The following is a 14228-nucleotide window of genomic DNA, read 5'->3' as shown; positions in this document are numbered from 1 at the left end:
ATTTTGATTTTAAAAATATTTAATATAGCAAATTGGTTATCTGTATTAATATGATTTAAATTAGGACCTAAGTTGCTTTAATACATTTTAAAACAATTGACTCAATATTGTTTGCGAATGTGATATTACTTGTGAGCAATGTAAAGATAAGTATTAAGTGACTAGTATGACTATTGTACTTAAAAGGGTCGCTCGGTAGAGTGTATAAGAATAATAAAAAAAATATAGAGAAAATATTAGAAATAACAAACATAATAAATATAATAAGACTCTATAGCTATAATTTCAATAATTGCGCTCCATAGCTATAGTTTCATTTGCTATGAAGGTTGCAGTTGTATACTTCTGAAATGTTTGCCTGACTGCTCCTTTAATAAAAAATTTATACGCTAAAGTACTCTTACTATGACTTAATTTCGCAAGTCATAAATTTAGAGAACTTCTGTCTTGTTCGATATAAATTGTATAGTATCTAATTCACAATTTATGCCTTGCAATTTTCTTTCAAAATAGAACAAGACAAAAGTAAATGACTTTAGTAGTAAACGATTTACTTTCAAATTAGAACTTCTCAAATCTCCACACGAATATCAATTAGTCAAAATTCAAATAAGATATCGAATGGGAAACAAAAAGAAAAGGCAACTCTACCAAGTAATGCAAATTCAAATGATCATCTTGCTCCATAATAATAGTCCTTTTGAGTCCAACTTATATAATATTATATGGTAACTAGAACGTGCCTCTAACGCTATACATAATATATACTAACAAATATAACAAATTAAAATTCCAAGTAAGAACTTGATATATATATAAACAAATATATATATATATATATATACATAGCTGGTGCTATAATCGTTGTTATTATACATTTTATAATAGTATCATGGTGTAAAAATACTCCATCTGATCCTCCAGAGCAAAACACGACTATCCCAGTAAGTCAAAGTCAAAATCGATCTCGTGCTAGAGCTCAGCAAGAGACGTCTAGTAGCACGAACACGAGTAATTCGATGGTGCAATTGATTGTTTTATCGAGGTACAACAAAGATACTAAAGAAGATATGTGTTCTATATGTTTAGGTGAATTTTTGGAAGGCGATGAAGTTAGGGTATTGTCTCAATGTATGCATATTTTTCATGTACCATGTATAAATGTGTGGTTACATTCTCATCGAAATTGCCCGCTTTGTCGTGCGGATACTACGTTATTGGCTCCTCCGCATCAACGTTTAATAGGTTTGTTGCCGGAGTCCCATAGACAAATTCATAACTTAGAGTCTGTGAATTCAGAATGAACATGTTTACGTGCGTTTTGGTTTGTATACATCTTTGTATTTCCTATATGGGCCTAATAGAAAAGATCCAAATGACCATTTATATGGTCCACAAACTCCAAGCCCAATACCTTTTATGAGATTACTCAGATTGATGGATCTTCTGAACGAATTGTAATTTGATAAATTATAGTAGTTAGTAATTATGTTATTAACCGTTTTTTTTTAAAATTAAAATATCATGTTATGATTTTTGGATACTGTATTATCTGAGTTTATTATTAAAAAAAATGATAATTTTAGGTCAAATTTATGGGTATGAATCATGCTTCGTGTTTTTTTTAATTAAAAAAGTGAACTATATTTTCAAAAACTAAAAGTCAAACACACGTTGAAACTTCAATCCAAACTTTACTCAAATATTATTTTGTAAAAAATATTTAAAAATTTATGAGCAAATGCTTAGTTAAATATAGGAAATGAAGTGAGTTAGTGGAGTACTTATAAAATTTTATGCACTAACATGTAAAAATATATTTATAAAACAGCAACAAAATCGCTTATAAGGTATATATATATATATATATATATAGTAACTTAATAAAAATAATAAAAAAGTAATTATCACATATTAAATTACACTGATATTGTAAAGATTTTTGTATCATCAAGGCATATATAATTTAAAAAATTATTTTAACATTTCATCTCCATGTATAAACCAAAGCATCATCAAACACAATTGTTTTAAGAAATCATAATTAAAATAATGCCATAAAATCAGTAAGTATATCGAACTCCCAATCGAATTGTGAATTTTTTTTTAACATTTCAGTGTCTCAATAATTGATAACTCATTCGTCTTAATTTACGTGATACTTTTCAAACTACGGTCAAAACTAAAAAGTTTTAATTCTTGAAATTCAAACGTTATCATATAAATTGAAACTTTGGAAGTAATATTAAAAAAATATTTGTCATGTCTTTATTTTATTTGTTTATCCTACTTCTTTTTTTAGTATGTTTTAAAAAGATATTTATTTTCTTTTCTAACCATTCTTTAGTTTTGACTTTCTAGACAAAGGCGGATCCACATGCAAAGTTGTAGGTGCACATGCACTCGTTAAGTTCAGAAAAAAAATCATATGTAAATATGCATATCTATCTTGAAAAACTAGCAGAAACTGAAATATAATTAATAGTGCAATCATGAGGAGTAAAGTAGTAGAGCCTTGTGTCTCTACTCGTTGGTATATTAAGCCGAAGGTACCACCCTGAAACCAAGGTTCAAACTCAGCTAAAGCCATATTCTGTTGTTTTTGTTTCAAGTTTAGATTGATGCACTCAAAGTCTTCAAATTCCGATTCTTGACGTGTTTAAAAATTACAAGATGAATATTGTTTTTCTGATACATCCCACATATTATTAATTTTAAAACCATAAAATTAAATCTATCTTTATTTATTCTTAACCTTCATGTCAAGTTTAAGTCAGATAAATAAATTGAAACAATATTTATTATATATATTTAAGAAAATGTTCATCTTATCTCAAGTATGATGTTTACACTATTTTGTCGTTTATTTTTACCCTTTTAATAATCCTCATTAATATCTCAATAATTCCAAAAAAAAAAAACTATTTTTACAATATAATATTCTTATAATGCATTGTACACTTGTCTTAAATTCCCAAAATCAAACAAAATTATTATTTTTTAAAATGGCAACTATACTTAATAATACATAATCAATTAATATCTTTGCCCAATTCCTCTACCACTAAAATTTCAAAAACCTCTCCCCTTCACCGGCGCCGGCGTCTTCACCGGAGCTCCGACATGTCCCCTTTATTTGCAATTGTCTCTCTGATCATACTTATAATCATACCGACTATTGTATACGCTTTCATCTACGCTATGAAACACCCGGATAACGTTTTCCGGCGAAGCTCCGGCGAAAGTTCCGGTGAGTCGACCACCGGAATTATTACACATCATACGGATATGTTATCGACTGTAAAGTATGAAAAAAAAACTTCGCCGGAGAAGGAGGAAGATTCCGGCAACGAGTGTCCGGTGTGTTTGACGGCGTTTGTTGACGGAGAAGAAGTTAGACAATTGATGACGTGTAAACATATTTTTCATTTTTCTTGTATTGATAAATGGCTTTGTTCTAAATCAAGTTGTCCTGTTTGCCGTGCTGCCGTTACCGTTAAACGGCCTAAACGGCCGGCGGTTAACTTCGATGATGATTTCCGGCACGGTTTGCCGGATGCTGCTGCGTTAGTTTGATTGTTGTAATGCATTTTTACATTTTGTTCAACTGAATTTATTATTTTCGATTTCAATTTATGTATATATATATGTGAAGAATTAGATTATTTATATATTTATTTTGATTTAGTGTTATACGAGTTGTCAGGTAGCATATTTAACGTGTGTGTCTCCTTGTTTAATGTTATGATAGTTTAAATATCTACTTGTACATGTGCATACCTAAATTGAAGGACATAAATATCTGTTAACGACACATTTACATATTACGCCTTTTTTTTAAATTATATTTGTATTTGGATTTAATTAACTTTAAAAGTGAAATGTTTTTTTTTTCCATAGCCTTAGAAGGAAGCACTCTAATGATTTTATATGAATTGTTAGAACTTGAGATTTCTTATTAAAGAAAATAAATATATATTCCTAGAAATTTAAATTGTTCAACCAAATAATATCAGAATAAAGTGAATTACTTTTAAGGAGAAAGTGTACTTATCACTTCAAACAATCTTTTTTCATGTAATAAGATATCACTAGTTCAATTTCCATTTATCGATATTATACGATACAAATTTTAATTAATTAGATAAGTAAATTTTAAATACTAATTAAAGAAGGTTAAGTAATTACTAACATACTTTGTTGCAATTTGAGTTAATGCATCAAATAACCAAATTTTATCAACTTAACAAATGGATTATTTAGCTATTAATCTTAGAATTCATGTCTAGTAAAAAAAAATTTAAAAATTGTGAAATCGAAATAAATTAGTACTTCAATTTAATTGTCAAATTAATTAAAGTGGGGTATTCAATTATAGTCCAAATAAATCAAAGAGAAATAATAATAATTAAAAAAAATAAAAGAGGTGAGGTCCATCACGGTGAAGTGACAATGTGCCAAATGCAAATTCATTTTGAAGTTTGCTTCTTTCCATAGTCCAACGAACTTCAAACTATTATTCTATTCGTTTCATAATAAGTGATATTTTTAATTTGAATTTGAATGTATTTCGTAAGAAAATTATTGACTCCTAAAAAAGTAAATAAAATTTTACTAAGTTATTCTTAATCAATATCTTTAAAAAAGAAATAGCTCTTTAATCATTTTTTATTATATAAAATTATATTTATTTATTTAAGAATAATATTGGAAGAGGAAAAAAAAATTCAATACCTTCTTAATTTTGTGAGAAATCACTTATTTTGAATCAAAATAATAATAAAAAAACTAAGAACACAATTTATTATGAAAGGGACGGAGCAAACAAGATACATTCAAAAGTAATATTTTTCACGTTTGAGCGATTTAATTATTTTGACAACATTTTTATAGGAAAACACAAGTATTTTAAAAAATCACAAAAAATGACACTTCCCCGTAAAAAATAAAGATTATAAGTTCATAAGTAGAGGTGGGGATGGTATGGTATGATACAGTACGATACAATATTTGATCGGGTGAATGACTCATACATGTGGTAAAAGTAAAAGTAGGGGTGGACATGATATGGTATGGTACGATATTTGAAAGTTTTGATGTCGTAATTTTGGTATTCGGGTTTTAAAACATTATATCATTATCATACCAATTTAATTTGGTATATTGGAGTTTGGTTTTGGTATTCTACGGTATGTTAAATTGGTAACCATAGTTTGTTCAACTTCGACTATTATATACTCGTATAATAGAGTATTATGACTTCAACAATAAAAAAAATGTCTCAATTATATCATACTAACACATTACACATATAGAAATAGATATTCAAAATAAAGTAAAAACAACTATTTTGTTAATCAATTACATTTCAATCAAAATAGAGTATTGAAGTTTAAACTTCGTTATGCAGGGTTTAGTTATGCAGGTATTAGTTATGTAGGGTTTAGTTATGCAGGGTTTAGTTATGCAGGTATTAGTTATGTAGGGTTTAATTATGCATGTATTAGTTATGCAAGTATTAGTTATGCATATATTATTTAATTATGTAGAGATCACAATGCATAAATTATTAACTAATAAATATTGAATTTGTTGTAAATTAATATATATTACTTACAAATAAATAAGTAAGAAAATAGTATAAATTCCGCCTCTTTTTGAATAAAAAGTAAAGAAAAAAAATTCTCCCTCTATACTTAATTGGGACTGCTATTTTTTCATTTTGCAATTTTTTTTATATTTATAACTTATAAAAATAAAATATGATTAATATATTTCAAGTACATTATAATATCCTATTTTATATAATGTAAATATTCTATCAATATGTTGTATATATTGTTTATACAGTTTTAATATACCAAATATATGAATTGTGTATAAATTCACATCCTAAACAAAATAATAATACATGTTAATTAAAGAAGTGGAATATATTTAATAATATATAACGCTATATACAATTCAATTTGTAATATTAATAAAATATTACATTTGGATTTCAAATGAAAACAGAAAAAAAAAGTTGTTCGTGTATTAAAAAAAAGTTAGGAAAATAGCATAGTTGGATAACATTTTCAATGAAAATAATTAAAAATAAATCAATAAGGGTAAATGTGTAATTTACTATTTTAATACATGTATAACTAATACCTGCATAACTTATTTCACCTTCTACCCTGCATAACTTATACATAGATTCCCTCATAAGTTATGTTGGTATTAATTATGTAGGACTACAAAAAACACAACCAAACACCGTATAAAATTAATACATGAATAACTTTTATACAACATTTAGAATTCTACCAACCAAACATGGTATAAGTTATGTTGACTTTTCCACCTAATACAAATTTTCTACCAAACATGGTAAAAGTAATGCAATTTTTTATAGATGGATAAAATGCAACTTATACCGTAACCAAACGGCCCCTTAGTTTATACTAATACTAGGTTGCATATTTGTTAGTATTTTAAGAATATAGTTATGTTATTCATGTAACTATATATGTCGGTATGGTATTTGATATTTCGATATGTTATTTCTAAATACCAAATATTGTATCAAATACCAAATACCAAAAAAAATTAAACTGTATATCATATACCACACCAAATACCATAATATCAAAACTACAACATTAAAATATTTGATATAAATTATTTTAATAGAAACAAAATGATAAATTATTCATTGAATTTTTAAAATTAAATAAGTATTGTTGGATATCTCAAAATAGTATAGTAGACAAATAAAGTTATCGGTATGGTATTCCCTCCGTCCAACAATAGTTGTCCACTATACTAATTTAAATGTCCAATTATACTTGTCTACTTTGTGAAATCAAGTATGGTTGGACAGAGATAACATTAAAATGATAAATTTACTATATCAATTATTATTCTATATCAAGTCAAAATTTAACAAATAAATCGGAACGAGATTTTTTCCTTTACTAATAAAAACCTGAAAGATATTGGTGACAGACAACATGTCAATTTCTTCCCCTCTGAGCAAAATCCCAGTCACTATCCAACCTCCATCTTTAACCTGCATTTCCCCCCTTCAAATTCTTCAAATCTAAGCTAAACATAAGTTTTCAACAGTAACACAGAATCAAGAACCCAAAAATTAACTTTTTTTCATCCAAAGAATCAATGAAAAGAGCTCACATTAGATTCATTCATCAGAAAAAATGGTCAACACCCATTATTGTATTCACAATCTTTGTTGTTATACTCCTTCTTTTACTAATTTTAACCAACCCCACTTCCTCATTTAAGCCTAAATCATCAACCCCACATTCAAAATCAGTTATTTTTGATGAAATCTTGCCTGAGTTGCCTCGATTAGCTTACTTGATTTCGGGTACTAAAAATGATGGAGTAAAGATGAAAAGGCTGCTTCAGGCAGTGTACCATCCAAGGAATTATTATCTGTTGCATCTTGATTTGGACAGTTTGGATAGTGAGAGATTGGAGCTGGCTAAGTATGTTAAGTCGGAATTTGTGTTTAGGGATTTTGGGAATGTTAAGGTTGTGGGAAAATCAGATCTGGTTACTTATAAAGGGCCTACTATGTTGGCTTCTATGTTACATTCCATTGCTATTCTGTTGAAGCTGCCTAAGAGTTGGGATTGGTTTATTAATCTTAGTGCCTCTGATTATCCCCTTATGACTCAAGATGGTTAGTACTCTGATTCTTCCTGTTGTTTACTTTGAAAGGATGTAACTTGTTTGAAGTGTAAAAACTATATTTGGTGCAGCTTCTGCTTTTCGAGGACATGACCTTAGATAAGTGGTTATGAAGGTCGCGGATTAGGATAAAAGGTTATTAGGTAGTTGAACTTTGTCTAAGGTTAGTAGGTATTTGAACGTTGTCTCATTTCCTAGCGCGATAGGATTGGTGGTAGTTTGGTGCATTGTACCTATTTCCTTGCTTATAACAGTAGACAGTACTAGTAGCATTTTTCTTGTAGTTGCCTGTGTTATGACTTTTGTTACTCCTTGTTATTTACTATGCTTCAATTATCATATTAGTTGGTTATTGTCATTGCTCCTCTTTTAAATGCTATGTTATATTTTTCCTATTATTTTCTATGTCTGATTTATATATGTATTTTTCTTTTAGCTGCTCTAATGTTTGTTACTTAAGCCGAGTGTCTTCTAGAAAAGCCTCTCTACCTCCAAGGTAGGGGTAAGGTCTTGCGTTCACTCTACGTCCGCAGACCCTGCTTATTGGTCTACACTGGGTTTGTTTTTGTTGTTGTTGGTTTGAAATGTGTATATTTGTACTAAGTCTGCACTAATTGTCATGAAGGAGCAGTTAATGGAGTGATACTTTGTTCCTACTGACTGAAAATATTGAATCTATCCTAATGATACTGATTTGATTCAAATGCTGCTCCTCAGAAGGGTGCGCGCACAAAATTTTAAATTGATTGGCTCACCCTACTTTGGAGTTAATATCTCAAAAGATCACTCAACTTTGAGAATTTATTTAGTAAAGTCATTGATCTTTGTTTTATATCAGTAAAATCACTGAACTTATGCTTTTGTATCAATAAAATCATTCAACTAAAATTATTATTCATTTATAAATATATAAAATTATTTTTGTTGATCCACATGTAATTAGATTGAAACTCATTCATAATTCTACCCATTAACCCAATTAAAAACCCACACTTCTTCAACAATAGCCAAAACCAAATTCTAATTTGTCCCGTTATTCCTCTTCCATATTATCTACACGATTTTTTTCCACTTCCACACAGATTTCCCCTCTACTGTTACACATAAATTCACATTCATATTTTATTCAGCTTCAGATTTTACTGAAGATTGTAAATTTTTCAGTAATAAAACCTAAAATCTTGAAATATAAATTGATGGTTCTTGAAATTTTAGTATAGATAACTGTCAATTTGTCTACGATGATAGTGGGTTATGCAACATGTTTTCGTTATTATCCGTGTCACTTCGAAACGGGTCGTCTATATTGCCAGCTTAACCATGCAAAGATTTCTGCAATTGGGACTTCTTCAGCAATAACTAAAACCACACTCAAAATGAACATGCATGGAGATTGCAGGAAGATGAAGAAGTGTTGGGCTTTTTTAATTGGGTCAATGGATATAATTGTGAATGTTTGAGTCTAATTGCACGTAAATCAATAAAATTAATGATAAATTTAGTACAGTGATTTTATTGATACATAAATATAAGTTCAGTGATTTTATTGATACAAAAACATAAGTTCAATGATTTTAGTGAAACAAAACAAAGTTCAATGACTTTACCAGATAAATTCTCTAAGTTGAGTGATCTTTTGAGATATTAACTCCCTACTTTGTTGTTTGGACTTGATAGGAAGTGTAGTTTCTATAAATGGTGGATGTTAGGAGTAAGGAGAAGGTAAGTGGCTGGAAAATAGCTTGCTTAAGTTTGATTGAGTTCATACTCTATTCCCTTTGTTTTCTTTATAAGAATAATAATCGGAGGGTGTAATTTGTTTTGAAGTGCACCAACTGTTCTTGGCTAGAATTGTATATATTGTTGAAAGTGCTTGAAGTATGTACATTTATACTAAGTCCTTATTGACATGACAGAGTAGTGGATGTAGTTATATCTGAGTTCGCCCTGATGAAAATGAATTTGATCCAAATACTGCTCCTCAGCAGGACTCTCAAAATTTTAATTTGATTGGCTCAGCATAGTTATGTTCTTTGGAGTTGATATGAAGTTGCTAGGCTATACTGGGTGAATGCAGGACTAAGGAGAAATTAAGTGGCTGGGAAATATCTCGCTCAAGTTTGATTGAATTAAGACTCTATTTTTAGCTAGAAGTTGTTTTATGGTACATAGGAAGGGAGGGTAATATTATTAATTTAGTTAATTTCTTGCACTTTTTAATTGGAAGGTTTTGAAGAATCTATATCACATGCTTATATAGTTTTCTTCAGTTGATTATTCCTAATATGTTACAGTTAGGAGAATCTTATTGTCACCACAGTGAAGTCTTTGAAAGGAATTTAGTTTATTTGCTAATACAGGTGATTGTAACTTCTGCTAAAGCGTTGTAATCTTGAGGTTCATGTCCAAGTAGGTGTATGTAAGGAACATTATACAGTCGACAAGATTAAATGAGTTCAGTAGTTATTATATGTGTATGTTCTCTGTAACCTTAGAAATACATTGTTTTATCAAATAAACGCAAAAGCATCATGTGTTACTTCTACTTATATGGTTAAATGCTAGGTCTTATCATTTTCAATGAATTTAAATCTGTTCTATTTCGCCTCGAGTATTTAGTAAAGAAAACAAAAGACCACTAGCATTCTATCAGTTTTTCATCTGGTCATTCTATTTCTTTCCCAGGTTTATTATTGCTATCATTTTCCGGCTTCTTTGTTAGTCTTAGTCAAAGATGATCACTGCTTATTGTTTTCTTTTGATATGGTCAATTTTTTAGCAATTTCCAGTTTCCAGTTATCGACATTTGTTACAATTATCTGTATGCATCTAATCTCTTTTCTTTTTCTTTCAGATATACTCCACATTTTCTCATACTTGCCTAGGGATCTGAATTTTCTTGAGCACTCAAGTAATATTGGTTATAAAGAGTGAGCATACTATCACTTGACTCTGATTTCATAGGATCTCTCTTTCTGAGACAAACAGATCTTGTCTTTGATGACTGCTGTTGAGTAACTTTTCGTTACCTATTCTGTTTTTCTAGGTTTTCAAGGGTGAGGCCTATTATAATAGACCCTGGTTTATATCATCTGAAGAAATCTGGCGTGTTTTGGGCTAAGGAGAAAAGATCTGTGCCTGCTTCTTTCAAGGTGTTCATGGGTACTGCTCGAGATTTGCTTCCTTTTCTGGATACACACATATTATATGCATGCATAAGTGTGTTCTACATTGTAGTGATTCATTTCATTTTACTCCACCGATAGATAATTGATTTGTTTTTGGGAAGGAAACTGGGAATAAAATAGAGATCAGTAATCATTTATTCACAAGTTCTCTTAAGGTAGATAGCAGAATAAAAGGGTCCTAGTGAGAAGTTTCTAATGAAGGATTGCAAGGGCAAATGAGAAAAACGCAGAGCTCTTAGGGCATGCTGCAAACAGAATAACATGCTTCCTACTGGTATCTAGTGTTAAATTAACAGATGTTGGACAATGATTACTTTGACGTAACTTGGATAACAAACTTCTTCACCTTTTTACAGCAGTGAGGAGGGGGGGAAGAAGGGGTGTAGCTGCCTGAGTAGGGGGTCGTGGGACTAGAGTTCCATCATCTTATTTGAGTTGCCTTTTTAATTAACCATTTTTCATCTTCTGTTGTGATCCCATTACTTGTTACCTTCTAATGCAAAACACATGTAGATGTCAGGATACACAAATTTGGACTCGGAGAGTATATAGCTTTCAAGATGATTTTCCAACAGTTTTCTCATAAATGCTGTATATAATCAAACTAGGAGTGAGTTTGCTGGATCAGGAATCTGCTTTCCTCTTGATGATTTTGTATCAAAATGAGATTCTTGATGCCTTCCAGATTCTGAGCAAAATAGTGTGGCAAAAAAAAAGTTGTGTAACATAGATGAGTTACGGCCGTTCTTTTGATGACTAATTGACACTTGTTAAGCTTTCCAACAATATATATATATATATTAAGGAGCATATTCTAAGGTAGAATATGTGTTGAGTCCCACATCAGTGGGATGAGGAGAAATTGGTCTCTTGACAGGGTCTTGAGCAATCCTCACCACTTGAACTAGCTTTCGGGCTTGAGTTAGGTCTAAGGCCATAGCATGGTACTCGAGCCAGACCCCAAGATGTCCAGTACTAGGTGTGAGGAGGTTTTGAGTCCCACATCGGTGGGATGAGGAGAAGTTGGTCTTTTTATATTGTCTTGGGAAATCCTCACCTCTTGAGCTTGCTTTTGGGTGTGCTAAGAGATACTACTACTACTCAAATAGTCGTATAGCTCAATGCTAAAACTGTTAGCTCCTTTTTTCGTAAAAAATTGTTTCCCTAATAGCCATTTGCTGTTTTGTTTTCACTTCCAGGGTCTGAATGGGTGATGCTCTCAAGGCCATTCCTTGAGTTCTGTATTTGGGGTTGGGACAATCTACCGCGCACTCTTCTGATGTACTACACAAATTTCTTGTATTCTCTCGAGGGTTACTTCCACACCATTGTCTGCAATCACAAAGACTACCAGAACACGACAGTGAACCACGACTTACATTACATCAAATGGGACAATCCCCCAAGGCAGTATCCTATCAATTTAACACTCAAGCACTTTGAGGACATGATCCAGAGCGGTGTCCCCTTTGCTCGTACTTTTGCTACTAATGATCCAGTTCTTGATAAAATTGACAAGGAAATCTTAAGAAGATCTCATGGCGTGTTTTCGCCAGGGGCTTGGTGTGTGGGAACTTCTTCTTTAGGTAAAGATCCTTGTATAGTTTATGGCAGTATAGATGCTGTCAAACCATCAGCAAGCTCAAGAAGCCTAGAGAAACTTGTACTTAAGCTCCTTGATACTGAAAACTTCAGGTCAAGACAATGTAAATAAATTATACATACTTTTTTATTCCTATTGAAAATATTTCTTCTCTTTTTCATATTCTTTTTGCCTCTTTGCTTTGTATAATTATTATTTGGCATGATGAGAATCCTTTTGTTTGTTATTTGGTTATAACAACATATATACCTAATGTGATCCATGAGTGGTTTGCGGATAGCGGTGTATACGTAGACATTATCCCTACCTTGTAAAAGTTGAGAAATTGTTTTCGATAGACTGTTCAAGTGGTCCACCAAATGTTCATATCAATAGGCTCACAATCACTCTATCTGCCACAACTCACAAGTTTAAAATCTTAAAATTTATGTTACAATAATAACTTATTCAATGTAATCTCATAAATGGGGGTTTGAGGCAACGTCATTCCTATCTTGTGAACTATTTGCGACCGATCTTCGGCTTATGTCTAGCACATCAAATTCATATAGAAAAAAACATATAATAATAAATAAGTCACATCGAAAATAACGAAGACAACATTTTGTAGCAATAACAACTAACATGATAATCGAAACAAAAGAAACAACATTTTTTTACATAAATCAAAAAATAAGATACATAGTAGGAGAGTCATATTAATAATAGTAAGTGATAAGAAAAAATTAAACAACACTAGAATATCTGCTAACAAGTATATATTGTCTAATCATATTTTCGCAATATATTTTAGCCTTTATTTTCCCTAGTCCTATCATAGGTATACTCTTGCACCTTTTGACGGGAGCATCTATGAATCTCCTCTTCACATATCCAAACCATCTCAGTATCGAAAAACCGAGGGGCAAAACCGTAAAAGGCAATAGAGGATGAAATAGCGGGAACACAAGCCTTTGACTTTAAGGTCGTTGTTTGGTCAAACTGTCTGCTTTTTTTTCTGGTACTAATAATAATTGTCTTTTTTCGACCATTTTAGTGTTGTTACTGATTCTTGTCTTCAAGGACACTCAACTTTCAGGTTCTTCACTTTTTCTCCATTTTTATTTTTTTGGATAAATTATTCTAGGGTTTTTTTTGTTGTTTGAGATTGAAATTCAATTGTGAAATTTGGTACTTTTATATCTCAATTGATTTGTTTTGTAAATTGTGTTAACAAAAAAGGGGAACTTTACTAAATTCAATTGCTTGTTGTTTAATTTGTAATTTCTGATTCTGTTACACAAATTGAGGTTGCATTTTGGATTTGTGAGTATTAATGTAGAATTTTATGATTCAGTAACTGTTTCATAAATTTTTTCAATCCTACTGTTTGATTAAATGGTAAAACACACTTTTTTTTGCGAGTTTCACATCTAACTATCAGTTGTTTCCTTTTCTTTTTTTTCTACTTGAACTATCACCGTAAAATACACCTTAAAACTATTTAGGCTAACTACTAGTTGTTCTTTTTTTTTACCTGAACTACCGTCTAGTCAACTAGGTGTGTTTTAATACGTAGATGTGTATAGTTCTGGTAGAAAAAGGGAAAAACTGATAGTTGGGGTGTGAAACTCGTGGGAAAAAAAATGATAGTTCAGGTGTATTTTTTGACTATTATCTTTTTTTTTTTTAATTAAGCTTAAACGTTTACGAATTGAAAGTCTCATATACGGTTCTTAGAGGGGGGGGGGGGGGGGTTT

The 14228-nt window shown here is 30.7% G+C and overlaps 3 protein-coding genes across 3 annotated transcripts in view; all 3 read left to right on the top strand.

Moving 5' to 3' along the window:
* Positions 1-2988: 2988 nt before the first annotated feature.
* LOC102580129 (RING-H2 finger protein ATL33) lies at positions 2989-3604 on the top strand. Its single transcript, XM_006340978.2, has one exon. It carries the CDS (start codon positions 3124-3126, stop codon positions 3574-3576), a length of 453 nt encoding a protein of 150 aa, XP_006341040.1. The 5' UTR covers positions 2989-3123; the 3' UTR covers positions 3577-3604.
* A 3375-nt stretch (positions 3605-6979) lies between these two features.
* Positions 6980-12651, top strand: LOC102579812 (beta-glucuronosyltransferase GlcAT14C). Its single transcript, XM_006340977.2, has 4 exons — positions 6980-7690; positions 10553-10628; positions 10745-10860; positions 12086-12651. Exons 1-4 carry the CDS (start codon positions 7162-7164, stop codon positions 12598-12600), a joined length of 1236 nt encoding a protein of 411 aa, XP_006341039.1. The 5' UTR covers positions 6980-7161; the 3' UTR covers positions 12601-12651.
* Positions 12652-13425: 774 nt separating this feature from the next.
* The window catches only part of LOC102579488 (transcription factor-like protein DPA), a 7097-nt gene continuing 6294 nt past the window's right edge, over positions 13426-14228 (top strand). Inside the window, exon 1 of the mRNA XM_006340976.2 lies at positions 13426-13567. The gene's annotated coding sequence lies outside the window, so the exon portion shown is untranslated. The remainder of the gene's footprint in view (positions 13568-14228) is intronic.

This window comes from Solanum tuberosum, unplaced genomic scaffold (genome assembly GCF_000226075.1).
Source record: "Solanum tuberosum cultivar DM 1-3 516 R44 unplaced genomic scaffold, SolTub_3.0 scf00021, whole genome shotgun sequence".
NCBI lineage: Eukaryota > Viridiplantae > Streptophyta > Magnoliopsida > Solanales > Solanaceae > Solanum > Solanum tuberosum.
This window is presented reverse-complemented; position numbering and strand designations above follow the sequence as displayed.

Coding starts and splice junctions, on each gene's coding strand:
- LOC102580129 (XM_006340978.2), top strand. CDS start 3,124: ATGTCCCCTTTATTTGCAATTGTCTCTCTGATCATACTTATAATCATA.
- LOC102579812 (XM_006340977.2), top strand. CDS start 7,162: ATGAAAAGAGCTCACATTAGATTCATTCATCAGAAAAAATGGTCAACA. Junction 7,691..10,552: donor TCCCCTTATGACTCAAGATG/GTTAGTACTCTG, acceptor TTTTTCTTTCAG/ATATACTCCACATTTTCTCA. Junction 10,629..10,744: donor AGTAATATTGGTTATAAAGA/GTGAGCATACTA, acceptor CTGTTTTTCTAG/GTTTTCAAGGGTGAGGCCTA.